This window comes from Oryza sativa, chromosome 2 (genome assembly GCF_034140825.1).
Source record: "Oryza sativa Japonica Group chromosome 2, ASM3414082v1".
Lineage (NCBI taxonomy): Eukaryota > Viridiplantae > Streptophyta > Magnoliopsida > Poales > Poaceae > Oryza > Oryza sativa.
In genome coordinates, this window is record NC_089036.1 from 33,840,170 (window position 1) to 33,867,761 (window position 27,592).

At 44.1% G+C, this 27,592-nt stretch overlaps 4 protein-coding genes and 3 pseudogenes across 5 annotated transcripts; 2 read left to right on the forward strand and 5 right to left on the reverse strand.

Moving 5' to 3' along the window:
* Positions 1 to 2,033: 2,033 nt before the first annotated feature.
* On the reverse strand, positions 2,034 to 3,227 carry LOC107275996 (beta-1,3-galactosyltransferase pvg3). The gene has a single exon (XM_015769555.3). The coding sequence runs from the start codon at positions 3,144 to 3,146 to the stop codon at positions 2,220 to 2,222; it is 927 nt and encodes a 308-aa protein (XP_015625041.1). The 5' UTR covers positions 3,147 to 3,227; the 3' UTR covers positions 2,034 to 2,219.
* Positions 3,228 to 5,173: 1,946 nt separating this feature from the next.
* LOC136355294 (uncharacterized) lies at positions 5,174 to 6,886 on the reverse strand (annotated as a pseudogene).
* On the reverse strand, positions 5,340 to 9,243 carry LOC107278269 (glutathione S-transferase T3-like; annotated as a pseudogene).
* A 586-nt stretch (positions 9,244 to 9,829) lies between these two features.
* On the reverse strand, positions 9,830 to 11,054 carry LOC107276933 (beta-1,3-galactosyltransferase pvg3). The gene has a single exon (XM_015769413.3). It carries the CDS (start codon positions 11,001 to 11,003, stop codon positions 10,062 to 10,064), a length of 942 nt encoding a protein of 313 aa, XP_015624899.1. The 5' UTR covers positions 11,004 to 11,054; the 3' UTR covers positions 9,830 to 10,061.
* A 3,071-nt stretch (positions 11,055 to 14,125) lies between these two features.
* On the reverse strand, positions 14,126 to 15,185 carry LOC107276027 (E3 ubiquitin ligase PARAQUAT TOLERANCE 3-like; annotated as a pseudogene).
* Positions 15,186 to 15,248: 63 nt separating this feature from the next.
* LOC4330946 (large ribosomal subunit protein eL33w) lies at positions 15,249 to 17,270 on the forward strand. Its single transcript, XM_015772125.2, has 4 exons — positions 15,249 to 15,393; positions 15,492 to 15,720; positions 15,803 to 15,846; positions 17,000 to 17,270. The coding sequence occupies exons 1-3, from the start codon at positions 15,326 to 15,328 to the stop codon at positions 15,842 to 15,844; spliced, it is 339 nt and encodes a 112-aa protein (XP_015627611.1). The 5' UTR covers positions 15,249 to 15,325; the 3' UTR covers positions 15,845 to 15,846; positions 17,000 to 17,270.
* A 491-nt stretch (positions 17,271 to 17,761) lies between these two features.
* On the forward strand, positions 17,762 to 27,507 carry LOC4330947 (anaphase-promoting complex subunit 4). 2 transcript variants are annotated; one of them, XM_015767762.3, is made up of 20 exons: positions 17,762 to 17,948; positions 20,143 to 20,254; positions 20,463 to 20,554; positions 21,002 to 21,085; positions 21,329 to 21,568; positions 22,213 to 22,293; positions 22,367 to 22,506; positions 22,855 to 23,015; positions 23,093 to 23,193; positions 23,288 to 23,362; positions 23,611 to 23,790; positions 24,315 to 24,397; positions 24,493 to 24,582; positions 25,114 to 25,218; positions 25,416 to 25,554; positions 25,857 to 26,063; positions 26,152 to 26,301; positions 26,582 to 26,666; positions 26,767 to 26,914; positions 27,041 to 27,507. In XM_015767762.3, the coding sequence occupies exons 1-19, from the start codon at positions 17,859 to 17,861 to the stop codon at positions 26,871 to 26,873; spliced, it is 2,322 nt and encodes a 773-aa protein (XP_015623248.1). In that variant the 5' UTR covers positions 17,762 to 17,858; the 3' UTR covers positions 26,874 to 26,914; positions 27,041 to 27,507. The 2 variants fall into 2 exon arrangements, with proteins under 2 accessions (XP_015623248.1, XP_015623249.1); XM_015767763.3 differs by having other exon boundaries at positions 25,860 to 26,063.
* The last annotated feature ends 85 nt before the right edge of the window (positions 27,508 to 27,592 follow it).

Here is a 27,592-nt window from a genome sequence, read left to right on the forward strand (position 1 = left end):
TATTCTTTCTTCCCCACACACATTTTCTCTCTCATCAACTTACAACTAAATTTTGGAGACAAAAAAAGTGTGCAAAACATAGGTGCAAATGTAGTATGACAAAAAAAACATTGGAGGATGAAGTTGCAAACCTTTTAGGCACCTCCGATTTGTATGTAATCACCAAAATAAATTCAATAGAAATTTTGGCATGACCTCCCCTCTTTTTTGAAGTAATTTTGAAGCTTGCTCGGGCAGCTGGAGGAGGAAGAAGACATATATATAGGGGTGGGACTTTAATCCCGGTTGGTAGCACCAACCGGGGCTAAAGATCACCGGGATCATTAGTCCCGGTTGGTATTACCAACCGGGACTAAAGTTAAGATCTTTAGTCCCGGTTGGTAACACCAACCGGGGCTAAAGATCACCGGGATCTTTAGTCCCGGTTGGTAATATCAACCGGGACTAAAGTTAAGATACCAACCGGGACTAAAGATCCCGGGGGGGCCTGACAGGTCCTGACAACATTCGAACCGGGACTAAAGATGATCTTTAGTCCCGGTTGGTAACACAAACCGGGACTAAAGATCAAATATACCCGTTTCCCTTTTGAACCGGGACTAAAGATCATCTTTAGCCCCGGTTTTTATTGCATCCGGGACTATTGTGGAAATCGGCCGACCGACAAAAGATGGTTTCTCCACCGGTGTTTATCTATCTATACATATGCTGAATTCGAGATAAATCCGAACAAATATACTCGCCATGGTGATTAAAATGGTTGACGTCATCAAATTAAAATGCACCTTCACTTCATCGATCAAGCGCATCGCCGCCCGTGCATCCTCCTCTCAGCAGTTGATGACTCCGGCTCTCCACGCTAAACTGATTCCGTGTTTCCAAGACCATGGCGACCACTCGGACTCTCCGATATCATCCTCACTACTAGAAAAAAAAACATTTTTACAGACGTGGGGTATTTTTTTCGCAAACGGATATGATCATTGGAGCCAAATGGCCACCTACAAAAATACAAACCCGGTTGAAACTCGTTGTGACCGCTTAAGCGGCATGCCTACAAAAATACCCTTTATTATTTTTGCAGGCGGACCGCTTAAGTGGTCCACCTGCGAAAATTGACATGGATATAAATAGACACCACAACACATCAATTTTTTCTAAGTATCACAGCTCTCCTCTTCCTCACCTCTCCTGTTCTCCTATCCCTCAGATCCCTCAACGACAGACGACGGGGGCGGCGGAAACCGGCGACGGCGAGGCGCCGGGTCAGCGGCGGCGAGGTGCGAGGTCGGTGGCGGCAACGGCGAGGCGGCGGGGTTGACGGCGGCAACAGTGAGGCGGCGGGGTCGGCGGCGGAGGTGGGTAGGGACATGGGTGGGGGTGGCGGTGGTTTTTTTTTTTCGTCGAGATGATTTTAACAAGCGGGTGACTGGGCCGCCTGCGAAAATCATCATTGGCATGCAGGCGGATCGTTCCTCCACCTGAAAAGTTTATTTTTGGCCGCCTGAAAAACCATTTTTATAGTAGTGCCTCCGCGTCACTGATCTGACTGCCAATTCAGGCTCGATTGATTCAGCTCAGATTTTGTATGTTTCTTTGAGTCGACCACACATTTGTGCCTTTTAGTTTGAAAGATTTTAACAAATATAACTTCAGAACAAAACACTAAAGAAAGGTTAGAATAAGTAATAAGATAATATAACACATGCTATAAACTTGTTATATTTAATTCATGCTGACTTGGAGGAGAGAAAAGGGAAGTGAGTTGTATATTTTGTAGCAACTGCATATAGGCTATGACAAACTTTATGAGAGAAAGATATGAGCCATAGAGTCATTAATGGTCTAATATGTGAGAAATTTTACGGTACTTAAAAAATATCTTGAGGTAACTAAATTTTACATTAAAAAAATTGATACCTCAAGACACTTCAGTACCTGAAGGTATCAAATTTTATATTAGAAAATGTGATATCTTCCGATATTTTATCAAGACTAATAAAATTACCCTAAATATGTATACGAGACTTTCTTCATCTCTATGTATATACAGCAAATTATTGTATTAGGCTAATAAATTTAGCTGTAAATGATGTGGCAATAGTTATAGGCAGTTGCTACCATTGAACTTGCTCTTGGAGAGCTGAACAAGTTAGTAATTAAATCTGTGAAAATTCGTTGCCTAACAAAAAGAAATGAATTTGAAAGAATCACAAGTCTTAGTGGTCCACATGGAACAGCGGGGAAGCCTTGTGGCCCTCGGTGGCGTTGAAGAAGTTGAGCGTTCGCGCCCATTTCAGGTTGTCCTTGAGCTTGTGGACGGCGACCGTGTCCGCCTGGAGCAGGTGGCGGAAGCACGTCGGCCCGTGCCGCATCCCGCCGTCGAGGTAGTCGTACATCCGCGGCTCCGCGCCGAACACGTTCCTCCCCCTGCCACCCCACCGCAGCCAACGGCCGAACAGCTTGTCCTCCGGCCCCTTCAGGTCGTTCTGGAGCTCCGGCGTCGCCGCCACCCACGCCGCCACGTCCCACGACACGACGTACCCCATGCCGGACATGTACTGCGTCCTCGGGTCGGCGTGGCACGGCGTCAGGAACCCGTAGTACGCGTCGCGCCGCGGCTTGTCCCGGAGCGCGTCGGCGAGCGCGCCCAGGCGGTAGTAGGTGTCGTCGTCCGTCTTGCCGACGTAGTCGTAGGGCTCGCCGGCGAACAGCCGCGGGACGGCCGAGAAGTAGGTGTACGTCTTGCCGTTGTCCATGTTCTCCGTGCAGTCGAGCACGATGATGTCGCCGTACGCGGCGATCTCCAGCCCCACCAGCGCCGCGTCCTCCTCGGCGGTGAGGTTGCACACGACGAACCGGACGTGGACCACGGCGCGGGCGGGCGCCGGCTGGAGCGCGTAGGCGAGGCGGACCAGCGCGCGCCGCTCGTACTTGTCGGCGCGGGTGAGCACGCCGAGGAGCACGCGGATGTCCGGGGCCGCCTTCGCCACCGCGTCGGCCGCCGTCGCCGGCGCGCTGTCGCCGCACGCCGCGAGCGAGGATTGGAGCCTGAATTCGTTGGGGAAGATAACGAAGTAGATGATGGCGAGGAGAAGGAAAGGTAGGAAAAACAGTAGAGAAAACGACTTCTTCATGGCCATCATAATCGCCCAATCAATCCTGCAAATTACGGCTAATTACCTTGCGATGCTAAGCTCTTCACTGCACTTAAAATGGCTTAATATAAGAAGGCAGTGTTCGAAGGTCTAGTTCAAGGTCAGCCATGCCCTGCGAACATGCACCAATAGATGCCAAGCAATCGAGTCCATTTTCTTATATCCAAGAGGGTACCAAAGTTGTAGACATACCTTGATGTACACACAAATGTGAGAAAAAGAGGCATTACAAATTTCCATGGGCAGTATGATTTTTCTGTTTTTAGCAAGGAAATTATAGAAATGCATGCATATCGAGATTAACAATGACCAACATGCATATGCAGGTAGGCTGTATCCTCTGACTCCTCCGAAGGAAATGTCTCGTTGGTCAACTGTTTTGATCGTACGCATACTTTCTGGGGGAGCTTTAGGGAAGTCCATGCAAAACATTGCGTAGATCGGAAGAGACGAGGAACTGAGGACGGACAAGCCCGCTGATTTTTCTGAATGTAGCTTCAGTTTTTAACCTTTTATTTACTTGTGGGCAACTGGTTGAATTAGATTCTACTAGATGCTATTGAATTGTGTTGCTCTCTTGCTGTTAAGTTACGGAGCAAGCTAGCTAATCCTTCAATTGTTTTGGAGGGCTTTTGGTTATACATATCGACTTTCTACAATGCCAGAATTATGCCTTTTATCTATTATCAAGGAAAGTTCCTATGGATGACCTGGAGTGTTTTACTCCCTGTCAACCAAAAAAAAATCTCGGCGGTTTGGAATTTTTTTTTTTTGGACAGAAGATATAGTTGCACTCTACGGTATCGATCATGGCCTTGTCTGAAATAAACCTTTTTTCTTATAGATTATGATCATGTCGATAGTTTTTAGCTTGTCACATCGTGGTTCGTTGTACGATTGATTAGCTTCTTCCATGAGAAAAAAAAGGAATGAGGATATGGGAGAACTTTGTAGCTTAAGGTCCTTGATACGTGCGGCACATTTCTGAAATTTGCAGTGATTTCTCCACTGATCAATATCACCGGCCTAGGACAAAATTTGGTGGGCCAATAATTAGTCCGTTCTAAACTAAGTACAAGTTTGAAATTGGAGTTCATGTAAACATAAAGTAGACTGATTGTACAAGCAATCTGCAATGATGCACTCAAAGTCACAAGTCCCATCTTCTCGTAGAATTTTGTGGCCCATGTAGTGCTAAGTTTGAAGGAAATCCTAACCCGTGTTAGTCATCTAAAGGGCCCATAAGGCCATGCTACCAACTGCCCAAATTCGGACCATGAAGGCTTACCAAGTTCAGAACACGTGAGGCGAGCATTTTTTGACGGCGATACGGCGTTGACATTGACAATCCTCCGTCTTTCTTGATCCAAGACACTGATCGGACTATCATCGGATGGAGTGAGCTGAGGGACCATGTCAAATACTTTTTGTAAGGGCAAGGGCAATAATAGAGTAAACATCTTACTATTACTATTAGTATCCTCCACATCATCTATAGATGGTTTAACAGACGATATTTACAATAAGATAGTACATGCTGTCTCTAAGCCGTCTCTAGCAAAGCAAGCTGCATTTAATTCTCTAATTGTATCTTTCAAGTTACGTAGGATCAACTGTAAACATCACTTGAGTAGCCACTTATATGTCAACCATAGACGGAAGACTATGTTCAATCAATAAAAAAATAAATCATATGATTTATCACAAAGCAGACGGATTTATCAACAACAATGGTGTAATATTCATAATTCATTCGAACTAATTCATTCGAACTAAACAGTACAATAGTGATTCAGATTGTTACTTGATCGAAAGAATGTTCACAGATTGACAAATAACTAATTCATAGACCGACAAAATAACTTAGTCTGTTGCAATGATCCATACATCAACATTCGACAAAAGAAATTAGGCCATTACAACGATCCATACTGCCAATAGATGGTAACAACACAAGTGTTCTTACATGACACCAGCGAATTACTAAAAATTACTTTATAACTAGATTATCTTTCTCAAGCAGAACCAAAACAAGCTGCCAGCCTACCAAATTGAGCATCTTCACTACCTGTCATTAAAGCAACATTATTTCCATAGAAAATAGGAGGCTGATGATTATAGAACAATTGTAGCATATAATCTGGATGGCAAAACAACTAGAAGGAAGTAGTACTACTATTTTAAGTAGAAACAAAAGGACTATTAAAGGACTTATTTGATTATGTTGTTCTTTGGACTGTACAGTGCAAGTAGACATGTACATACCTCCCAAAACCATAGCAGAAAGCACCAAAAAGCTAGCACCAAAGTTTTCCATTGTCCCTGAAATAAATAAATAAAAATGATAAATGAATTAAGATGCTTGCAATTGTAATTGAAAATGTGAAAACAAGATGCTTAATGTCCTACCACAACTAAGTACGATGGGTATTGCTAAACTTTTGCCAAATATGTTCAACCAGATCTTTTTTTAGTTGGGAATGTGGTGCACGAGCACGTATTGCAGCTTTCCTACGCAGCACCTGATCAAAGCATGGATTGTGCCCAGTAGTTACTTCAGGAGGAAGAGCAACCGATGCTCCAGGGTCCACATTCAGATCAATAGGAATTTTAACCCCCCCTCTCATTTTCAACTATCATATTATGGAGAATAATACAAGCTTTCATGATTCTCCCAACACTCTTCCGTTTCCACGACCGTGCTGGGCGGCGCACAATATTGAAACGGGACTGCAGGACCCCAAATGCACACTCCACGTCTTTTTTTGCCCCTTCTTGATACTGTGCATATAGCTTGTTATTCTCTGTTTGTGGAGCAGCTATTGACTTCACAAAGGTAGCCCATTCTAGATATATTCCATCAGCAAGGTAGTATCCTATGTTATACTCATTACCATTGACAAAAAACTTTACTCTAGGAGCTTCCCCTTTCAGCACATCAAGAAATAGTAGGGATTGGTTCAGCACATTGATGTCATTATTTGACCCCGCGACACCGAAGAAAGCATGCCATATGCGGAGGTCACGAGTAGCAACCGCTTCGAGGATAATTGTTGGCACTCCATAGTCACCGCGGGTAAACTGCCCTCTCCATGTTGTTGGGCATTTTTCCCACCTCCAATGCATGCAATCAATACTGCCTAGCATCCCAGGAAAGCCCCTAGACTCATTAACTTGAAGCATACGCTCCACATCCTCATATGTGGGACGTCGCAAATACTCTGAACCAAATACCTCAATCACCCCTCGTGCGAACATATCCAAGCACTGCAAGGACGTGCTCTTGCCAATCTTAAGGTACTCATCTAGGCTATCAGCAGGGCTGCCATACGCTAGCATGCGCATTGCAGCTGTGCACTTCTGTAAAGGTGAGAGCCCTTGGCGACCACTGCAATCTACCTTTAGTGTAAAGTAAGGAGACACCTTCCAAGGGCACTCACTATGCGAAGAAAAATGGGTCTTCCCATACGAAATCTTGTACAGAACATGCTCTCAAGGTAAAGAGGGTCTTCACTGAAGTAGTCAGCTATGAGACGATGATGTGCTGCTGTGTGATCCCTCTTGATTGTCTTCCTTGTCGCACTCTTCCTTCTGATTTTTCCAATTCTAAGCTTGGTCTTGATCTTTTCCATGACCCTTCTTGCAAAAGAATCTATGAGGTTCTGCTCAACAATGTATTGGTCTATAATTTTGGAAGGATCTAATTCACCAGAATCATCTGGAGACATGGTGGAGACAAGGGGTGCAAGGAATGGGAAAGAAGTGTTGAAAGGAATGACAGAGGGATGGATAGTTAGCACCATTAGACCAATATATATATATATATATATATATACTGTTGGGAATGCATACTAGCTAGTAGCATGTTTATTTGAATTACCCTTAATTAGATTATTGGGAATGCATACACAGAGCATGTTCATTTGGATTACTATTAACTAGACTATTGAGAATTCAAGACTGCATGTTTATCTGCACATTGTTGATTTGACTGCATGTTAATTTTGCAACTGCTGACTTGACTACATGTTTTTCTGGAAATAATAGCTACATGCTGACTATATTACAAGTTAGATTACATCAATATTTGCAACTCTTTGAATTGTGCAAGAAACATATATATGTTTGCAGGAAGTTCAATTGCAGCAAGTAAAAAAAATACAACAAGCTTTAATTAGAGACTGGAAAGTGAAGATACCTTAGTATTACGGAAACAACTTCTCCCTCATACACTTCAATGCCATCAAATGCTCGGATCTAACATCATCAGGCATATCTTTTGTATTTTGTAACATGAGAGACTGATATGTTTCCAACATAACAGCCTCCTTGTGCTCCATGGCTGCAAGGTGCGCTAACTTTTTTGATTCAAGGTTATCACTAGCAACACGCCTCTGAGTCTCTAGTAGTTCATCACGACCTTTATTTGCCATCTCCTGAACTTCTTTAAGCTTGTCAATTTCATCATCAGTATCTGATAGATAAACCTTTGCCTTCCTTTTGCGTTTGCCTTTACCATTACGTTGCGCCTTAGCAGTTTTTGTTCCTATTGGACGTTTAATATCTTCAGGACTGTTAGGAGTGGACATTTGCTCCATCACTTCCACTTCATCATCCATCTTTGGTTTGTTTGGCTTCTCAAGTTCCTCCAAGTAAGCATGCCACTTTGGTTGGTCACGAAGAATGTTCCAACAATGCAGAAATGAAAATGGGCCTTCCTTGTAATCTGCTTGATATGTTGCTTCAGCCTTTTCCCTGAGTTGCATATCATTTTGTCCACTAACATATATGGATTTAACCTCTTTATAAACACAACAGAAACGACCAACATTTTTCTTAATTTTATGAAAACGGTCTTTGATTTGTTTTTCTTGCCTTGTCCTGTTTTTGGGAGTGGTGCTATTATACTCAGCAGTAACATCTCCCCAATAACGATCATTTTTCTTAAAATTACCACTGATCGAATCATTCGAGTTGTTTAGCCAAGCACTCACCTATAATCAAAACAAAACATGATTAGTCCTATACTAGAAATAAAGTAACAGTCAATGAGAAAACACGATTCATTGCCTACATCCTTATTTACTTACTAGTCTTATGTCCTCCTCTGTTGACCATGTCAACCGCTTCTCAGTCCTAACAGTGGGGGCTTCTTCATCACCACTATCAATGTTGACAGGTTGTTGTGCTCCTGTACGTAATTTTGAACATGGTGCTACTTGTTCAGCAGGATAATAATTTGGAGGCACAAAAGGTCGATGATTCTGTAAAATTGATTGATCCTAAAAGTAACTTAAGAAACCACCAGGCGGATGAAAGTCCATACCACTGCAAGAAAAAGACAAAGATCCAAAATTATTGCCATATAACATCCTTAGCACTTTTTTCTCTTCATCTGTAAATGAGTACATTAAAATTTGACAAAGCACAGCCTATGATACTAATAATTCTCATGCCATATAAAGTTACTATTTTTGTGTTTGTAGATAAGTTGATTTGTCTGTTCACTACCTATGTAGTAAGAGTTCTTGATTATTCAAAGTGTATGTGTAGATTAGTACAAAAAGTTTGGCCATGCACTGACCTATGTACACTAGTTTTTGCTATAAAATAAATCTATATGTATCTGTAGCCCTTGCTTACTATCAAGTTATTCTCTTGCCACAATTTTTTTCCCTTTCTGAATATAGCAAGACTTAACTTTAGTATGAGAAACAGATGTACACGTTGATTCTTTTGACATATTAGCAGGGGATATGCTAATCTGCTAGCAGCAGATCAGATCGTAAGGGGAAAACTAGAATACGGCAAGAATCAAACTTAGCTAGTCAACACCATTAATTTTCTAATCAACATGGAGGTACACGGAACTTCCGGAGCACATCAATCCAAAACCATTCAATATCAAAAGTACATACCGTTCTTGCAGATCTGACAATTCAATGGCACTATGATCCAATCCTTGCTTCATTTGGGCCATGGGAAAAGCAGAAGCAGCGGCGTCGTACGCGTAGAGCAAAGGGAGCGGCGGCTGCGGTGGCGCCGAACCTTGCCAGGCACCACTGCCTAAGGATCCCGGCAACATCATGCCAGATGCGAAGGATCCCGGCGAGGCTTGCGACGGAGATGGCGGCGGCGGTGGCGCAACCTCTCGTTTCGAGCGACCCATTGTTTCAGCAGATTGAGTTGAGGGATTACTAACTGGATGGGGTATTTCAGTAGGAATTTGACGCTTCGACTAACTAATTTGGCGTGTAAAGTGCGATTTTTTTCCCGCGGATGGGGATTTACCGCCAAATATACAGAGAAGGGATGAGCCATGGAGCATGGGATGCAAAAGGCCAAGAAAGCATGTTCTTTGTCGACGGCATCGGCTCCTGCATCGTCTCCACGCCTACTCCATCCATCTTGTTGCTCATGCCGAGCTGTCGATTAAACAAGCACCCGCTTTCTTCTCTCTCTTCCTTTCTCTGTCCTTCTCCAGCTCAGATTGTGATGACCTGGACGGGCTAATAGTAGGTTGATTAATCCTCATTGTACTTGCCCAAACACTTAATCGAATCGGCTATACTGTTACTCAAGATTTCGCGCGCCCCTATAAAAAAGTCGATATAAAAGAGAAAAAAAACTTGCGAAAGTTTACTAGCAATTTCAAAGAAGGGGTGCTAGATGAATCTCTCTTCCATTTGTATGACCATTCTCTACATTTTTCATGCAAGAAGTGCAAGCATGTATGCAGCCATGCTTGCAAAAACTAAACTATAAAAAACTAGCTAATTACGCTTTTAAGCGATTTGGTATAATAATTGGTTGTAGCTTGTTGAATAAAGTCTGGAAATATATTCCATTATCTAAAAAAACTAGCTAATTAAATTAATCACCGTGAAAAAGCAGCTAAAGATCTTAGATCCTAGGTGTGAGATCTACATGGTACATCTTGGAAGGCTTGAGCCCATCGGTGGCGTTGAAGAAGCGGAGCGTGCGCGCCCACTTGAGGCGGTCCTTGAGCTTGTGCACGGCCACCGTGTCGGCGATGAGCTCGTGGCGGAAGCAGTTGACGTCGGCGCCGTACATCTCCCTGTCCAGGTAGTCGTACATCCGCGGCTCCTCGCCGAACCTGTTCTTCCCCTTGCCTGCCCCGCGCAACCACCGGCCGAACACGTCGTCCTCGTACCCGATCTCCCGGCCCCGCAGCTCCGGCGACGCCGCGATCCACTCCGCCACGTCCCACGACACGATGTACCCCATCCCGGACATGTACTGCCACGCCGGGTCGATGTGGCACGGGTTCAGGAACCCGTGGTACATGTCGCGGCGCGGCTTGCGGCGCAGCGTGTCGGCGAGCGCGCCCAGGCGGTAGTACGTGTCGTCGTCGATCTTGCCGGCGAAGTCGTAGCGCGGCTCGGCGCCGGCGGGGAACAGGCGCGGGAGGGCCGAGAAGTAGTCGTACGTCTTGCCGTCGTTCATGTTCTCGGTGCAGTTGAGCACGAGGATGTCGCCGTGGGTGATGATCTCCATCGCCACCAGCACGGCGTCCTCCTCCTTGTCCAGGCTGCACATCACGAAGCGGACGTCGATGGCGGCGCGCCGCGGCGGCGGCTGGAGCGCGTACGCCATGCGGAGCAGCGCGCGCCGCTCGTAGAAGTCGGGGCGGGTGAGGATGCCGAAGAACATGCGGAAGTCGACGTCGTCGTCCGCCGCCGCCGCCGCCGCGACGCTCTTGCTGGCGGCGTCGCATGGGGCAAGCGCCGACTTGAGCTGGCTCAAGTCGTTGGGGAAGATGACCAGGTAGAAGAGCGCGAGGACGGCGACGGGGACGAGGCAGGCAGAGAAGTTCGCCGCCATTGTTGCTAGCTTAATTAGTGAGGTGCACTTTGCGCTAGCTTAACGCTAAGTACGTTGCTTCGTGCTTTTGTCAGTCCTTAAGTAGACTGCCGATGCTCCCACACTCGATCTGGCATCTGGCTGATTTAATTTGTCGCTAGTGCATCGTTAACTTGCCAAGTTGTTGCCAAAATTTAGATGAACAACTGCCACTTGTTTAATTATGTGAGTAAACTAATTAATCGAACGTTTACTTTAGAACTGTTATTATATATATGCTCGATCAGTCGATCGATCCCGGTGAAGACACTTGTAACTTTTGCTACGATTTTAAAACTTCTTGGTCCGGAAAGCTCCAAGGCCGCGTGCACTCATATATGGAAGTGATCTTGCTTAATTTTACATTCACAATTCGAGTCTACGTACTGATGATCTACGGGTCGTTAACTACTTTTAATTGCCAGCATTAACTCCCCTGCCTCGAAGATAGCGTAGATCGGAAATGATTTAGATCTAAGCTCTGTAAAATATACTGCGATCAATCAATAATTGACCAGAATCGGCCGACCTATTGGGCAATCCTGGTCTTGATTTGGTATTTTATATACTAAACTCTTAAGACTGTTAGTCTTTTATAGATGGCACTGGCAAAGTGGATGAACGTGCAGAAATATGAAGTGAAGGAACAGGGCGATCCTGAGTTTTCAGGCCCCGGTGCAAAACTAAATGTAGGGGTCCTTAACATACTACTACAAAATAATAATCAACTAGATGTGAAGTTATTGATGACATGGCTTGATAATTAAAAGAATTAACACTATTATGATAGTTTAACTCATATAAGTTACACTACAAAATTACAAATATAAATTTAAAATTTTACCAATTAGTTGATCGCAAGCGTCTAAATGCGATGCTTAGGGCATGAGGACGATTCGATCGAGTGAACGGAAACAAACAATTAAGCGCTAATGCCCGTGACGCCGTGCGTCGGGATGGCCTACATATGTTTATGTTTTGATATCGAGAGATTGGACAGCAGTAATTAAATTAATAATTGGGCTACGGAGATGGTGTATTGGTGTGCTGATTGCTAACCTTGCCGAGGGAAGGCAGGCGATGGAGGCTAGGAGATGCCGAGTAGCAGCGACGCAGTAGATTGCGTCGTCACTGAGCAGCTGGCAGCAGCAACCAGGGAGATTGCGTCAGTGCCGAGCAGCTGTGATTGCCATGGAGTGAATTACGTCGGCGCCGGCCGCTGGCGACACGCGATGCAGTTTCGATTTTTGGCTTTTCGCCAAATCGCTATCGCCCGGTCACCGATCGCTAAGCGCGTGCGCGTGAAGAGGACAAGAGGGGATGTGGGCGGCGGCAATCACGCGCGTTTCTGTTTTCTTTTCGCCGCGGGGCGCTTCGCTTTCCGGCTTCCGCACATGCATGCGCTCGATCTGCGGGCCAGGGACGCGGGAGGGAGGTGTGTGGGGGCCCCTGCGATCTGGGGGCCCAGATCGGTGGCAGTGGCACCGCTCCCCCCCCCCCCCCCGCGCAAGGGCCGGCCCTGTGAAGGAAGCCCAGGTTTTGCGTGTTGCCACTTGGGGTCTTTTTGGCGAGTTTTTGTCAGCTGCACCTTTTTTTTTTCTACTAGAAGCTTTTCAAACAATCTAGATTTTTTACCTAGATTTTTAGAATATGTAGTTATAGAATATAGAAAACAGATTAGAAGCCAAAAGCTGGTTTTCATAGCTTCTGTATGTTATTATCAGTTAGCTTCTCACTAGCTGCTTATTAAAATCTTAATCTCTCCAAACATGCCATTGATTTGTTTGAAAACCTCTACGTAATTAAGAGCATAATTGAACTTATACACGATATATAACTGTATGTTATAATTCTCTTAGGCTAGTCACTTCTTTCATGTGCTATAGCTGATTATAAATCTACGACTAATTACACTCTCTTCCTTTCTCACACTCTCTGTGTGGGAACTGTGCTGACATGGATCCTCTATAGCTATCAAGCTATCCTTATCGTACAGAGGATAATCCGGCAAGTTCGACAAGAGTTAAAAGAACGAAGACAAGACTATTATTGAAAATTTATGTACACTTTTTTTTTCAGAATTTTTGGTGACATTTGTTAGTTATCGTGTATGATATGTGCAGTGCATACATTCCCCTCGGGCCACTCTCAGCCCAAAAGAACAATTCAATTTGGAATAAGTCCATTTTGCCTTCCTCATCTCTTGCGCTTGCGTGAATAACATCCCTCAACCAGAAAACCGGGTATAACGCCTCCTTCTTCTCTGAAAACCAGAGCAAATCAACTCCTTCGGCGGTTTCGGAGGCGGTTTTGTCCTACGTGGCACTTACATGGCGGGTTGACTTCCATAAGGCATCGACGTGGCGCTTACGTGGCACTAAAATAAAAATAAATGTAAATGGGACCCACATGTTAGTGAGTAAAACAATAAAAATAAAATATTGGGCCCACGCGTCAGTTACATTTCCCCTTCCTCTTTATCCTCACGGCAAGCGAGATGGAGAGAGCTAGCTCGGCGGGTGCTTGGTGGAGTGGTGGAGCGGCGGGGCAGCGGGAGCTCGGCGGGGGCGGCAGGAGCGACGGGGCGGTGGGAGCTCGGCGGAGCGGCGGGACTTTGGCGGAGTGGCGAGGCGGCATGAGCTCGGTGGGAGCGACGGGGCGGCGGAAGGTCGGCGGAATGGCGGGGCGGCGGGAGCTCGACGGAGTGGCGAGGCGGCGGGAGCGGCAGGAGTGACGGGCGGCGAAACCGCGGGGGCGGCGGGAGCTCACTGCCTCCCCTCCCACGCCCCTCCTCCGCCACCTCATCCCTATCCTCGCCTCCTCGGCCTCGCCGCCACCTCTTCTTCTCCCTCCCCAGCATCCTGGCGAAGATGGACGCCGACAGACATGCAAAGTTGGCATGGGAGGATGCAACACAGGGGTTGTCGACCACGCGTCGCTGGTCTGACGCGGACGGAGCCAGAACGCCGCCACCACGACCTTCCCACGCTCCGACGTCCTCCATCCAACATTCGGCGCTCTTCTCGCTGTGCCGACAGCGACCGGCAGTGTCGCCATCCAATCTTGCGTTGGGCAACAGGCAACAATTGGCCGATGACGTGCGATCATCGCAGGCACGTCCTCTTCATGTCACGGTGATCCTTGCCGCCGTAGTAGCCGTAAGCAGCACCACCCTAGCCGTAAGGTGCGCCGTCGTAGTACATGTAAGGATCGGCTCCGAATGGCACGCCGACGCCGAAGAAGGGGTCGACGTAGCCTGGCGCCAGGCCGAACGGGAAGCCGTAGCTGCCGTGGTGATCGCCGTCGACGGCGAGGGCTCCATATTCTGCGGATTGGTCGCCCGCCACTGTCTCCCGCGCCTTTCTTGGTTCGAGGACACCTGATGAGATTGTGGCGCTCTTCTTAGAAGACACGTTGCTGTGGCTCGCCTGCGAAGCGGCCGGGCTCTGCGGCGCCACCTCTGCCGCGTTGCTGCCGACGGAGCTCCTCGGCTTCTCAGTTCCACTTGAAGCGCTCGCTGCGCCGCCGGTGATGGCGAGAACGTTGGCGATAGTGGTGCGGAGCGTCGGGTTGGGGATCAGGTCGTTGGCGCGCGCCTGGGCCCCGCACGCGCACTTGGACTTGGCGGCGATGTGGTCCTAGATGCACCTGTCGCAGAAGCTGTTGAAGCAGCACTTGCTCGCCAGCACCGCGTCGGCCATCACGTTCCTACAAATCTTGCAGTAGAGTTCCGACGGGATGACGCCGCTAGATCCCCCGGGCGGCGTCCTCCATTCGGCGCTCGTCTCCAGCTGCCACAGGGGATGGAAAAGATAACAGAAAGAGGAGAGTCGCTGACAAGTGAGACCCACAAGCTGATTCAGCTGCCACGTAGGACAAAAACGCCTCCGAAACCACTGAGGGAGATGATTTGCTTTGGTTTTCAGAGAAGAAGGAGGCGTTATACCCGGTTTTCCGGTTGAGGGATGTTATTCACACATGTGCAAGAGATAAGGGAGGTAAAATGGACTTATTCCATTCAATTTCAGGTTATTTGGATGGGCTTTCCAACAAATTGGCCCACTATGAAACGGGAATGAGGCCTACGACGCACCAAAACACACGATCCTCTCGGATAAATCACAGCCGTAGAAAAATCTGCACCGGAAGATCGCCGCCGTTCATTTCTGCTACTGACGGGTACATAAGAGCTACCAGCGCCGCTGGCTAGGGTTTCTTCTTCCCCTCGTGGCCGCGCCTCCGAAACCCCCACCTCCGCGAGCTCCCAGTCTCTCTCCGGCGGCAGAAGCGGCGGCGACGACGAGATGGTGAAGGGACGCACCGGGCAGCGCGTGCGGCTCTACGTCCGCGGCACCATCCTCGGATACAAGAGGTGAGGGGCGAGCTCGCCGTCTCCGGCAACCGAGGGTTGTGTGCGTGTGTATGTGTTCCATTCTGTCGCCGCGATTTTGATTGGTGGAATTTGGGCAGGTCGAAGTCGAACCAGTACGAGAACACGTCGCTGGTGCAGATCGAGGGGGTGAACACCAAGGAGGAGGTGGCGTGGTACTGCGGGAAGAGGATGGCGTACGTGTACAAGGCCAAGACCAAGAGCGGCGGCACGAACTACCGCTGCATCTGGGGCAAGGTCACCCGCCCCCATGGCAACTCCGGCGTCGTCCGCGCCAAGTTCAAGTCCAACCTGCCCCCCGCTTCCATGGTGCGTTGCTCCCATTCTATGCGATTCTTGTTCTTGTTTATGAGCTTGTGCTGATTTTTCTGCTATGTTTGCATCGTTGCAGGGGCGCAAGGTCAGAGTCTTCATGTACCCGAGCAGCATCTAAAGGTTAGTGCGGATTGTATCCTGTTCAGTTAGCTGTTTGCGGGTTATAGATTAGGCTTGTTTCTCCAAGCATCAGTTGAAGAATGACCATTAAACAGTCGCTCCATTTGTGCAATTAGCCATGATTGATGAACGACTCTGCTGTTATGATGATCGCTCAATTCTTTATCGAACATATCATGTATGGATTGTTATTATATCTTGAGTTGCTTGTTAAGACCATGGTAGGATGCTTAGTGAGTGTTACTTTGCATGCTTGAACATGTTATCGCACGGGCGATGGAGAAATGCAGTAGATTTTTCCATCAAGCCTTCTGTGCTAGGGTGATAATGTAATACTATTACAATTGAACATTGTACGCACGAAATTCTGTTTTCGCAGCATGTCAAATGTGGTTGTACGCCTGATCCCTGAGTCCCTGACTGAGGAATAGCCATTTTGTTTTTGGACATCCTTTAAAACTTCTTGCATTTGGCAATTGTGTGCGAAGATTAACTGGGCTTGTGAATTGACATTTGCAATCAAACCTGCTCAATTCACTTCATTATTTTCATATTGTCATAAACCATGCTTCCACTACTTTTGAGGGTTCAGAGGGGCATGTAAATGGTCTGTGCCATGATGCTTTCCTGGTTTCTTTGAAATCCATTCCAATATGAATAGCTTGAAAGCTGAATATTTTGATCTAACAGTAAGTCCATAACATAGGAGTTACCTGGAAGAGGCTTTATTATGTCAGTGGAACTTGTTATGGCTATTGAACTGCAGATACTAAATTGGCATTATATTGGGTCCTTGTAGTGTAATCGTTATGTACACAAATGATTGACATCTGAGGAATTTTTATCACATTTACTTACAATGTAAAAAAGTTTCCCAGCCATGTTTGTCACAAGGTTGCATGCTAAATTTATCTTAATGCAATCGCGTCTTCATATCCTATTTAGTATAAAGAACCGAGTATTTGATTTACCAACAGAGTGTCTTTTTGTTAAACTATCAGTTTGGCATCCTACTGAAACATTCTAGTACTGTTTGTTGTTTCTCTAATTGTAATTTTTGTGCATATATTGTGAAGCATAAATGGCTGTGCAATTTCCAAATTGCTGCTGTCTTTTGTTTGATAAATTAATAACAGTTTCTCATCCAATGCAGACTCTTGAAGTGTGGAGGATGTTGCTTATCTCTCTTAGATTTTACTTCTGGCTGAAAATGTCTTGAAAGGAGCCGTATTCATGTTGAGTTTGCAAGTTGAACTGCTGTTCCCTGAGAACCCCTGGAAGTTCTCCGTAGTTTTGATGTCGAATGTATGCACCACTTCTATTATATTATGTCATATGGACTTATGATGGAGTCAGGGTTGGAACTTGTAAGCTTGATTTGTCATGTTTCACAGCATCTATCTTCTTCGTATCATTTGCTCGCATTTCTGAGTCACAACCACTGTTATTCCCTCAGTTTTCTTAGTTGCAGTTTGCTTTCTTCGAAGTGGAAAGCTGAATCAGATTTGACAAGCTAGAACTCACGTACTCCCGCAAAATATAGCAATCTCTGCGATTCAAATTTGCCCTAAGTATAGCTACCTATAGGATTGTAAAAGGTGATTTTTGCACCTACATTTCCCATCTTATTTCCAGTAATCTATATCACGCGAACTATTAAGCCCTATTAACCCTACTATAATAGAGGTTATTTTATATAGGAGGTCATTCAGACGTGCTATGGACTGTCGTCAGTGAGCCGTTCAGACAATCAGTGCAACGCTTCCCTTTCGTTGCAAAGCTCTCAAATGGGCCTTGCACTTCTCGCCGTTTGGTGGTGAGGCCCATAGAGTGGCCCAATCCAGCGAGACGGGCCTTTTTGAGTGATGGGCCACGTGTACCGGGGCCTAAATTGGGAAGCTCTTCTTCCCTATGCGTCACACGCCGCCGCTGCCGCCGTCTGCTCCTCATTCCCGCCTGCCCGCTCAAAAAAGTTCTCCCCCAAATCCCGACCTCCCTGATTGACACCGAGCATGGCGGAAGAGCAGATGGAGGAGGCGTCGACGGCGGGGGCGGCGGCCACGCCGTTCCAGCTCCAGTTCGACAAGCCCATCCCCTTCCAGGTATCGTCTCTGGTTCCTCCTCTGAATCGCTCGTCGTCTGACCTGCCAAATACCGAGTTCGTTTTGTTGCTTGTCCAATCGAGCCGGTCTGTGTCGAGAAGCTACTGATTAATGCGCTTACGAGTTGATCCTAGCAGAGCATGCTTGCTTGCTTACTTCGTGGTAGAGCACGGGTGGGCGGGGCGGGTCCAGGGGTTGCAGCCCCCTTTACCTGCGTGCCAACCGTTTGTTGAAATTCCTAGCAGGGTTAGATCGGTTCATAGTACCATCAGTGCGTGTGATTGAGAGCGTTGTAACTGGTTTTGGGTGGGCGATATGTTCAGCTAATCTCTCACATTGTTTTTTTGAGAGAAACCGAGAGATTTATATTACCAAACCATCTGAATCGCTGGATACCAGCCGTTCCAGACCAGGCGGGCAGCCTGCCCAGGAAGACACGGTCTGGAGATTACAACCATACGCGGCTAGCTCATGCGCTACCTTATTACAACTCCTGGGCGAGTAGCTAACAGAGAAGGAATGAAAACAGCTCAAAATTACATGTTTAATCTCAAGAATCACTCCACCTAGAGATGATAGGTTAAAGGAATTATCCTGGATCGCATTCCGAAGCATCATTGAGTCTGTTTCTAGCTCAATTCTGGACATACCCCTTTCGCTTGCAGCCTTGATTGCAGCAGCACAGGCGATAACTTCAGCATGGAAGGCGTCTTGTAGATGAGCTGCCGGACCAGCTCCTGCCTGAAGGATTGAGCCAGCCCGATCCCTGATCACAAAGCCCCATCCTCCCTGCTTTGTGTTACCTCTGTACGTTCCGTCAGTATTGATTTTCACAAAGTTCAGAGGTGGCCATCTCCAAACTGCACACTCTCCTGTTCTGGGATTTTTGTCCTTTGCGTTCATCCTGACGAATTCTCCAGCTCGTGACATGATCGGGTGTGAGAGCTTAGCTGGGCTTCTTGGTGTTCCTCCTTCTCTTACTTCATTCCTCTCTTTCCACCACTGCCAAAGGCAAACTATGGCACTTGTTCGTTCATTTTCCGGGCGGCAGCAAATTGATTGTAACACATTCTTTCCTGAGGTTTGCTACTCTAGCCTGGTTCTCAACTCTTCTAGATTTAAAGCTTGCCATACCTTCTTCACTGGCTTGCACTTGAACAAAAGATGTCCCGCATCTTCATTATACTGGCCACACATCACACATCTGGTATCGACATCCATCCCTCGGTGATGCAGGTTGGCTCGCAACGCCAACGTGTTGTGGCACATTCTCCACAAGAAGTGTTTGATCTTTCCCGGAACACCCAGTTTCCAAAGCTTCTTCCAAAAATCATCATCCCCACTCTCCCCATTTGAGACCCCAGGGCATCCGTTTCTGCTAGCTCTTCTCTCCATCTCCCTTTGCACCTTGTAAGCTGATTTGACCGAGAAACATCCTCTCGCATCAAAGTGCCACGCCAAAACATCCTCCATTTCAACATGCACAGGAATGGATTTGATAGCTGCGACATCCTCTTCCCAGAAAGTTTGTGACAGCATATTATCATCCCAAGTTCCAGTATAAGGGTCAATCAGTTCCTCCACTTTTGTCACGAGATTAGCGCCTCTGGGTGTTATAGGTTTCCTTGACCAGCCCCTCGGTATCCAAGGATCCGCCCAGATGTTAATCTTCGATCCATTTCCCACCCTCCATATCATCCCATTTTGCAAAACTGTGAGACCCTTTTGTATGCTTCTCCAAGTATAGGATACATTTGACATCTGCTTTGAATGGAAACAGTCCATTTTATGTTTTCTGTACTGATAGGGAGCTATAAACAGTTAAACACCAGCTTGTCGATTAGCTCTTGTTGATGAGTTTGGTTTCAGGTTTTGCATTTCACACCTCTGTCGTCATACTTGATCGGTTGATCTGGCAATTTCTATTTTTATCTTATCAATGCATGGCTTTGTTAACATAACACCAGCTTTGCTGTCTCGGTTTCAAAAAAAGAGTAGTGACACACAAGAAATGGTGATTAGTGAATTCAAAATTAACCTGTCATATTTCATATTCCTGCTGAATTTCATTTTCCATTTATTCCATGTGTATTTCTGTTTTCAGATTTAGTGTAAGTGGAATCTGTATTCCCTTTGATATTTTGTTGTCATTTCTTAATTCATGCTGTCATAATCCGTTAGTCACTATTTGCAGATAAAAATGGCAGAGTGGAATCCAGAGAAGGATCTACTTGCTATGGTTACTGATGACTCTAAGGTTGTCCTTCATCGATTCAATTGGCAAAGGCTATGGACTATCTCCCCAGGTAGCCACTTGCTATTGCCCCACCCTTGCAGCTACTTTTGTTTGTTACATTTTTTTTTTGGCTGACAGCATTTTCTGGACATACTGCTTCTGACGAAACAGAACTAGATATAAGCACATATTTTATGAACTATCTAACTGCACCCATCATGCTTATATTTTCAATACAATCATGTTGGCGCTATACTAAAATCTTGCTTATTTTTCAGGGAAGTGCATCACATCTATTTGTTGGAGCCCCGATGGTAAAATAGTAGCACTTGGTACCGAAGATGGTTTGGTTCTTTTGCATGATGTTGAGGTGTGTATATTAATGAAATGGATGTTCAAATCTTGTTGATCCCTTTTTGTTTTGTGTTGGATTTGGACATTTACTCATATATCATACAAACCTGATCCCCTGCTTATTTTCTCTTGATCTTGATCTTCACCCTCACCAGCTTTTATGAGCAGATTGGTTGAACTGTGTAGGGACCATTGTGAGAAATAGTTCCAAGGAGCTATTGGTACTTTGGTAGAGATTTATAAATGACACTCGAACTAGACACAAAGAACATTTCCAATTACTTCCTTTCCTGTTGAGCACCATTTTTTAATACATTCAACCTATAGCAATTCCTTTGTAATTGAATGGTCATTATCAAATGTTTTGTTTGTAGAACCAATTTTATGTTGTGATTCTGTCCACTTGTTACTTTTATTTCACTTTACCTCATTGTGCATGTTTAAGTGAAGGTGCTGATTGCAGAATGGGAAAATGCTAAGAAGAATAAAATCCCATGATGTTGCCATTGTATGTTTGAACTGGGCAGAAGATGAGCTTCTATCAAGGGTATACCATTGCCTTTTCCATCTTTTGGAAACACCAACTATTTCTCTATATATAATGTAATGATGTATAAATAAAAATGTGTCTCATCATACTATTATAGTTATAGAGTACATCATTCAATTTAAAGCATTATTCAGCAATACATAAAGCGACAAATGATGAATTCATTCACTTTTACAATACTCTTAGTCTAGGGTTTCACTGTAAAAGTTCACTATCACAATTCTTTGCTAATGACCGCAGACCGACAAGGATGGCCTGTTATCCTATGAAGACCGCACTGCACGCTTCTTTCCTCCCGCTCCTGTGATTCCTAGGATCGGTGGGCTGAGTTCTGGAGACACTGGTCTTTCAGATGAGAATGAAGAATCCATTCAGGAATTTTCAAGCGCTTCCTGCCAGCGTTTTAATATTCTGTGCAGTGGTGATAAAGGTGGTTGCATTTGCTTCAGTATCTTTGGAATATTCCCAGTTGGAAAGATAGTAAGTAGATACAACACCTGAGTGCTCCTCTAATTTGAATTCAATAGAATGTTAACAGGTACTCTTCATTTTGATTCTGAAGGCTATCGCTTAGTTAGTGTCATAGTGAAAATTTCCAACCCTAACTGCAAACGTGATATTATGGAACAGTTCATTTTTATAAAAGGATTTGCTTAGCTGCAGAGTTCTTAGAAATATATCGTTTTGGAAGAATGACTAAAAGATACTGTGGCAACATTATTTTTGATATTGTTGGAAAATTGCATCATGCTGTTTTCTCGAACAGGGAGGCCAACTTCCCTGGATACCGGCAATTTTTCATAATTGAAGTATAGACGTGTTTTCAAACTTAAACTCACTGGGCAAAAGTGCTGGGAGTGTTCTATTTTTTTTCCTACTGGGATTATGATAAAGCATGCTTGTTTTTATTTTTCTTTTTTTAATGCGCACACAAGCAGGTGGAGTGTGTTTCAACTTTTCTTTCATTTCTCTTTGTTCCATGTAGTTTTAAGGATCGAGTCTGTGGACATTGATCAACTGATGCCTATTACCTAATTCTTTTTGTTTGTAAGCCATGACGCCTTAGTTCATTTATCTAGTTCAGTGTCTCATGGATAACTAATTTTATGTCTATGGCATTTCAGAACATTAATGAGGTTCCTATCCATTTCCAATCCTCTGGAAACAAAACTAGTTACCGGCTTCAGGATGCTTCCATAAGCAAGGTAATGAATTTTTTGTTTCATAAATCATAAGCACATATTAAGTATGAAATTCTGACAATGGCGTTCACATCAGGTCTGTTTATCAGGAAACCTCCATCAGTTAGTTCTCCTGTGCCCTGGAAAGCTGATTGATATTGACAACCTTTCTCATAGTAATCACATTTCTACTGGGTTACATTGTCTGCATTTGGACACTTCTATCTTTTTCAACAGGTAATGTCATGATAGTTTGATTGCCTGTGACTACTTTCTGTTGTTGTTAAGAAACCATTATCTTGTTGCATGGTGTTTTATGGTAACTTCAAAACATGATGGAGATTTCCACATGAAGTGCTAGAGCAACACACTCATTGACACCTGAAATGACTAATTTTGATAAGCTCACCTAGTCATAGAACCATCATTCTGTTTTATAGCTAGGTGCAAACATCTTTCTTGTTTGATTCCTCAAAAACATAGCACCTGTGTTTATTTACTAGGTTTGCAAGGATATTAATATCACTTTAGTGCTTTACCTACTAAATTTTTTTAATCTGTTTGTGTATCATCAATGCTGTGAAGGAAAAATGAGCTACATCAGATCTCCCAACAAGCATCAAGTATTCAAGATCTGGTTGAAGTTGTCCGTTCTTCCCTATCCATGATGGCCAAACAATGGTCAAGTGCCATGAACTTATTTAATGAAAAATTCAGCGCCTTGCCTTCTCTGATAGCTGCCCATGGTATGATCGATTTTCAAGTCATAACCATCACCTCAAGAAGTCTGCCCCCTTTATTCTGTCTCTGTTGGTGAATACAGGGATGGAATCTAGCTCTGAGGATGAGTTTATGAGCCTTTTGTTTGGTACACGTACAAGTCCAGCACTTCACCAATTTTTAGTCAGCTCACTTGGTGAAGCGGTATTTCTCGCTTCCATAAAAACTTCTTCCCTATCCTCTTCTCTTTTTTTTTTTGAGAGAACCTGTCTAAACTTGTCGTTTCCTATGTGGATAGGCTCTCAAGAGAATAGCTAAGGCTGTTGATAGTGCTGGACGAGAACTTCGTGTTGTTGTCAGTGAGCATCTTCAGGTTAGCCACTTCCAGCTGATGTCACAGTCTCTACCTTTTTTTTTTGTGTTGCTTTGGGTAATGGGTATTCTAGAGTTTGTACTTTGTAAACTAGGCAATTTCATATTTTTCTTTTTCTGCTACACATGGTACTATCATATTTTGAGTGAGTAGTTTTATTTCTACAATTTATGGTATCATTTATTTGAGATCCAAGCAAGGAATATCAGCTAGTCTGTTATGAACGCTGAATGACTTGCTTATTACAGCCTGCAGTTGAAATTATTTCATTCAGACTTGCGGAACTAAGAGGCCTTGCAAGATGGCGCTCACGATTTCAGAACGTTGGGTTAGATGAAAAGCTTATTTATGGTGTGACTGAGAAGATAGGAATGCTAGTTGTTCAAGTTGAGCGTTTTTCAAGGGTTGCGGCTACTGTTCTTTATCTGGTACCATTCTTCTCTGCTTGTTTTCTTGCCATGTTCTCAATTCTCAACCTCTGTTTTAACTTAGGCCTTCTGCCCGAGATTCCCCTCCCTGGTCAAGTGCACAGAACCTTTTGTGTGCTCGAAGTATTAGTAGACAATATAGACTGGACACACATTTGTCTGCTAATTTGGCACTGATTGTTAAAACAACCAATTACATTTTCTGAATTCAATGTTATTATCTGTACTCTAGACTCTAGATTCTGTTGGTTTGATGTAGTATCAGAATATGACATCTTGGTGCATGTAGTATCTGCTGAGGTAAGATGTCATATTCTGAAACTACATGCACAACATCATTAGACTGAAGATTAAGTTCAAGCAAACCAAGGTAATCCATGTTGAGCATGTTTACTAGGGGGATAATTGTTTGATATATTTGCTTCCATGCTCTATTCTTTCCTACATGATGTTATGATTATAGATTGTGCTACGACTTTAAGGGTTATTCTGTAGTAACTTCCATTTATGGATATACTTTTCAGTTCCAAAATTTCTTCAGTTGGGTTTTAAAGTGTGTTAAGATTTTATTAAGTGAACCAACCGATCAAGTTCCAGCTGCGAACAGGTTTTGTCTTTTCCCCTTCTATTATTCCCTTCATGCTCAAGTTGTGAGTCAAACACTTTGTCATTAATCACCTGGGTGTCACTTTTTTTTTGTAGTGAACTCGTGGTGCTTTTTCTGAAGTTCCTTCTTGATAAGGATCCAATCAAACAGTTACTTGATGCAAATCAAAGATTTGAGTGTGATTTGTAAGTAACAATGAAACATGCCGATTGTTGGTTATTGTTTCCTATGTACAATTTGGTATTGTGTTCTGCACATATCTATGTTACCTGTTTGCAAGCTAGTAATTCACCAATCCTTGTTGACAAGTTACCTTGCAATGTGCATAATATGTCAAAACTTGTTTAGTATATTTAAACGTTACACAAGTGCATGGTTATGTGTGAGAGTACCTCCGAACACGAACATAACTTTCAAATGTATAATTTTTAGTCTTTTTTGTGTATATATACTTTATCTCTTGGTGTTGGGTACTGTATTGCTTTCAAAAAGAAAACAATACTATTGCTTCACATGAAATCCAGTCGTTGAATATCTTGATGTGTACACTCTTCTTGTGCCCTGAATCCAAAGCAGTGAAAATAGTCAAAAGCTATTAAATTACAAAGGGCTGTTGCCTGTTCTTATGTTGTGTTTTTTCATCACTATTTTAGTTTCTCTCTTTGTGTTATTGTGTTTTTCTGCATTTCTTAATCGTGTTAAACCTGCCTTTTCAGGGACACTGTAAGACATCTTGAGCAGCTAGTAGTTTTGGGGGGATTTACAGATACCCATTTTTTGGAAAAGACTTTAATGAAGCAATTTAATGAGCTGGATGAAAGGTTCCAGTTTACTACTTTATTTTTTGATTATCTTAGAGTTATTTTTTACTCCTTCTACATAATTTGTTATCTGGAAACAGTTGAATCAGAGTTTTGACAGTCAAATCCTTGTGTTCTCTGTTTATATAGACATAGCCATTTTAAATCCATTGCTCATTGCTTAAATGTAATCAATTTTTGTCTATCATATGTTTCAGCCTGGAGGAGGCTTTCTCGATGCCATTCACCACTATTTCTTCACAAATACATTGCCAAGAATTGCTTCCTCTTTATCCTATCACGTCATCGGTTGACTTGTCATCAACCTGTATTCTGACATCAGTGTCATTCTATAAGGTTCATGTTTTTTTGGTGACTTCTGCTTATTCCACTACAGCATCATTATAAAATGAACATATGAGAACACTTCAATAGGCAATAGGCTGGCTCGGGGAAGGATGTTTAATCTCTTCACCCATGGTCCTAGGAGTGGTTCGGGTGCCCATCTCATCTTTAGCAAATGACATAGCTCTTAGTTGACTTCAAATATAATGTAATAAAAAAGTGATATTTATTTTTCTGTTTTGTACTTGTCTTCACCTTATCTATATTGTTTGTGTTAAATTCTTATCATAATATTAAATGATTATTCAAAATAGCAGGATGAAGATTCTCAGAATAGTGGGTCTTCATATAGCTTGACTGACTATATATGCTTCAAGATACCCGATGGATCCTTGAACTTGAAGAATTGCATTGGTGTGATAAAGGACTTCTCTAACTCTTCTGCCAGCGGACCATCTTCTTCAGGATTTCTATTGCATATACCTGATGAATATGAGTGCGTTGATGTATCTCTTTACAAGGTAGTACTCCCTGCTGCATCTTGGCGATAATTCACCTTTTATACATTATTTCTCATAGCTCACAAAAGAAATGGTTATATTAAAACAGGACAGCCAGATTGTTGTACTACTCAGTGAAAGGTCATATTCTGATGGTCCTGGAAGTTCTTATATTGTAATGCTGCAGATGGAGAACTTCTCTTTTGTGCCTCTCTCAAGGATGTTCCCTTCAAATATTTACAGTGTACAAGAGCTGTCGGTAAGATCTTTGCAAATGTTCCTCTTTTATTCTTTTGGCATCCACTTTATTTCATAGCATTCTTACACTAATAATTAAACGGTAACCTGGTATTGGCAATAACCTACTGCATGTCTCCTATTCATCATTGTGTTATCACAAACACAACTTATTACTACGTGACCAAGGCCATATATTATCTCATCAATTGTAGTGATTAAATGACACATAATTGTTGAAATCGACCTTACTTTTACTGTCAGAAAGTAATATCTTCATTTCCGTAACGCAATGAATGTAGGCACAGGAGCTCCAGTTGGACACCGACTATGGGAAAAAAGTTCGTAGCATACCTCACGCCGTGTCCACTCCACTGGCAGTCAGTGGTGAGTTTGAGTGTTTACTTCCATACAAGAGTTTTAAGTTGCTACTCACTTAACATGATACGTGATGCCAGAGTTCACATTTCCTGGATGTTGTTTTCAGCCTCAAGAGGAGTGGCTTGTGTCTTTTCATCTCGGCGGCATGCTTTGGTTTATATCCTTGATGAAGATGAGGATGAGGATGAGGATGAATCTTCTGATATGGAATGATCATTTTTATCTGATTCACAACAGCTTGCAGCTCATGCGCAGTAAGTGCCATCTCTTTTGCTGAAAAAGGACGGAAGCATGTCATCTTGTGCCGTGCCGTAAAAAAAAAAAGAAGCTGAAATCCTTACCATACCATACAGTATGAGTAACGCCGTTACATTTGGCAGGAGTCAAGGCAATTATGTTGGCAGCCTGAAACTAAGCCATGTCCCGTTTTGACGACCTGTGCAAATGCAATTCTTTGGTCTAGTTCTGAAGTTGTCGCGGGTCGTCGTCAATCCGCTGAAGTTGTGGTGAAACTGTGACCAGCATGCCAGGCTCTAAAACTGGCCAGGATTCAGGTAAATGGAAATAAGGCAGCTTTGAACGAGAAGTAGCTTGAAGACGCCTTAAAATTTCGTGATTTACCTTGGCCTGATCGTGTTGCCTGTTACTCTGTTAGAATGCACGGTGTTGCACTGCTCATCGTGCGAAGACGTGTTGGTAACCTCTAAAAGGCACTAGGCCAGGTTGTCATGTAACAGTACACCAGGAGACTCTATCATGTGGGTCAATGAGTTCGAGTTCCTCTCTGGCTTTGTTCTGTTCTGTACTACTCAGATGGGGTTAAAAAGAAACTTGCGAGGTGAGCTAATTTAACTGGGGAGTACTTAGTTGTGGGGTTTAATTGTTTTCTGGGAGTAATACTACGTCACATTTATGCCCGTTGTCCTTTCATA

Coding starts and splice junctions, on each gene's coding strand:
- LOC107275996 (XM_015769555.3), bottom strand. CDS start 3,146: ATGATGGCCATGAAGAAGTCGTTTTCTCTACTGTTTTTCCTACCTTTC.
- LOC107276933 (XM_015769413.3), bottom strand. CDS start 11,003: ATGGCGGCGAACTTCTCTGCCTGCCTCGTCCCCGTCGCCGTCCTCGCG.
- LOC4330946 (XM_015772125.2), top strand. CDS start 15,326: ATGGTGAAGGGACGCACCGGGCAGCGCGTGCGGCTCTACGTCCGCGGC. Junction 15,394..15,491: donor ACCATCCTCGGATACAAGAG/GTGAGGGGCGAG, acceptor GAATTTGGGCAG/GTCGAAGTCGAACCAGTACG. Junction 15,721..15,802: donor ACCTGCCCCCCGCTTCCATG/GTGCGTTGCTCC, acceptor GCATCGTTGCAG/GGGCGCAAGGTCAGAGTCTT.
- LOC4330947 (XM_015767762.3), top strand. CDS start 17,859: ATGGCGGAAGAGCAGATGGAGGAGGCGTCGACGGCGGGGGCGGCGGCC. Junction 17,949..20,142: donor ACAAGCCCATCCCCTTCCAG/GTATCGTCTCTG, acceptor CACTATTTGCAG/ATAAAAATGGCAGAGTGGAA. Junction 25,219..25,415: donor TTTAATGAGCTGGATGAAAG/GTTCCAGTTTAC, acceptor CATATGTTTCAG/CCTGGAGGAGGCTTTCTCGA.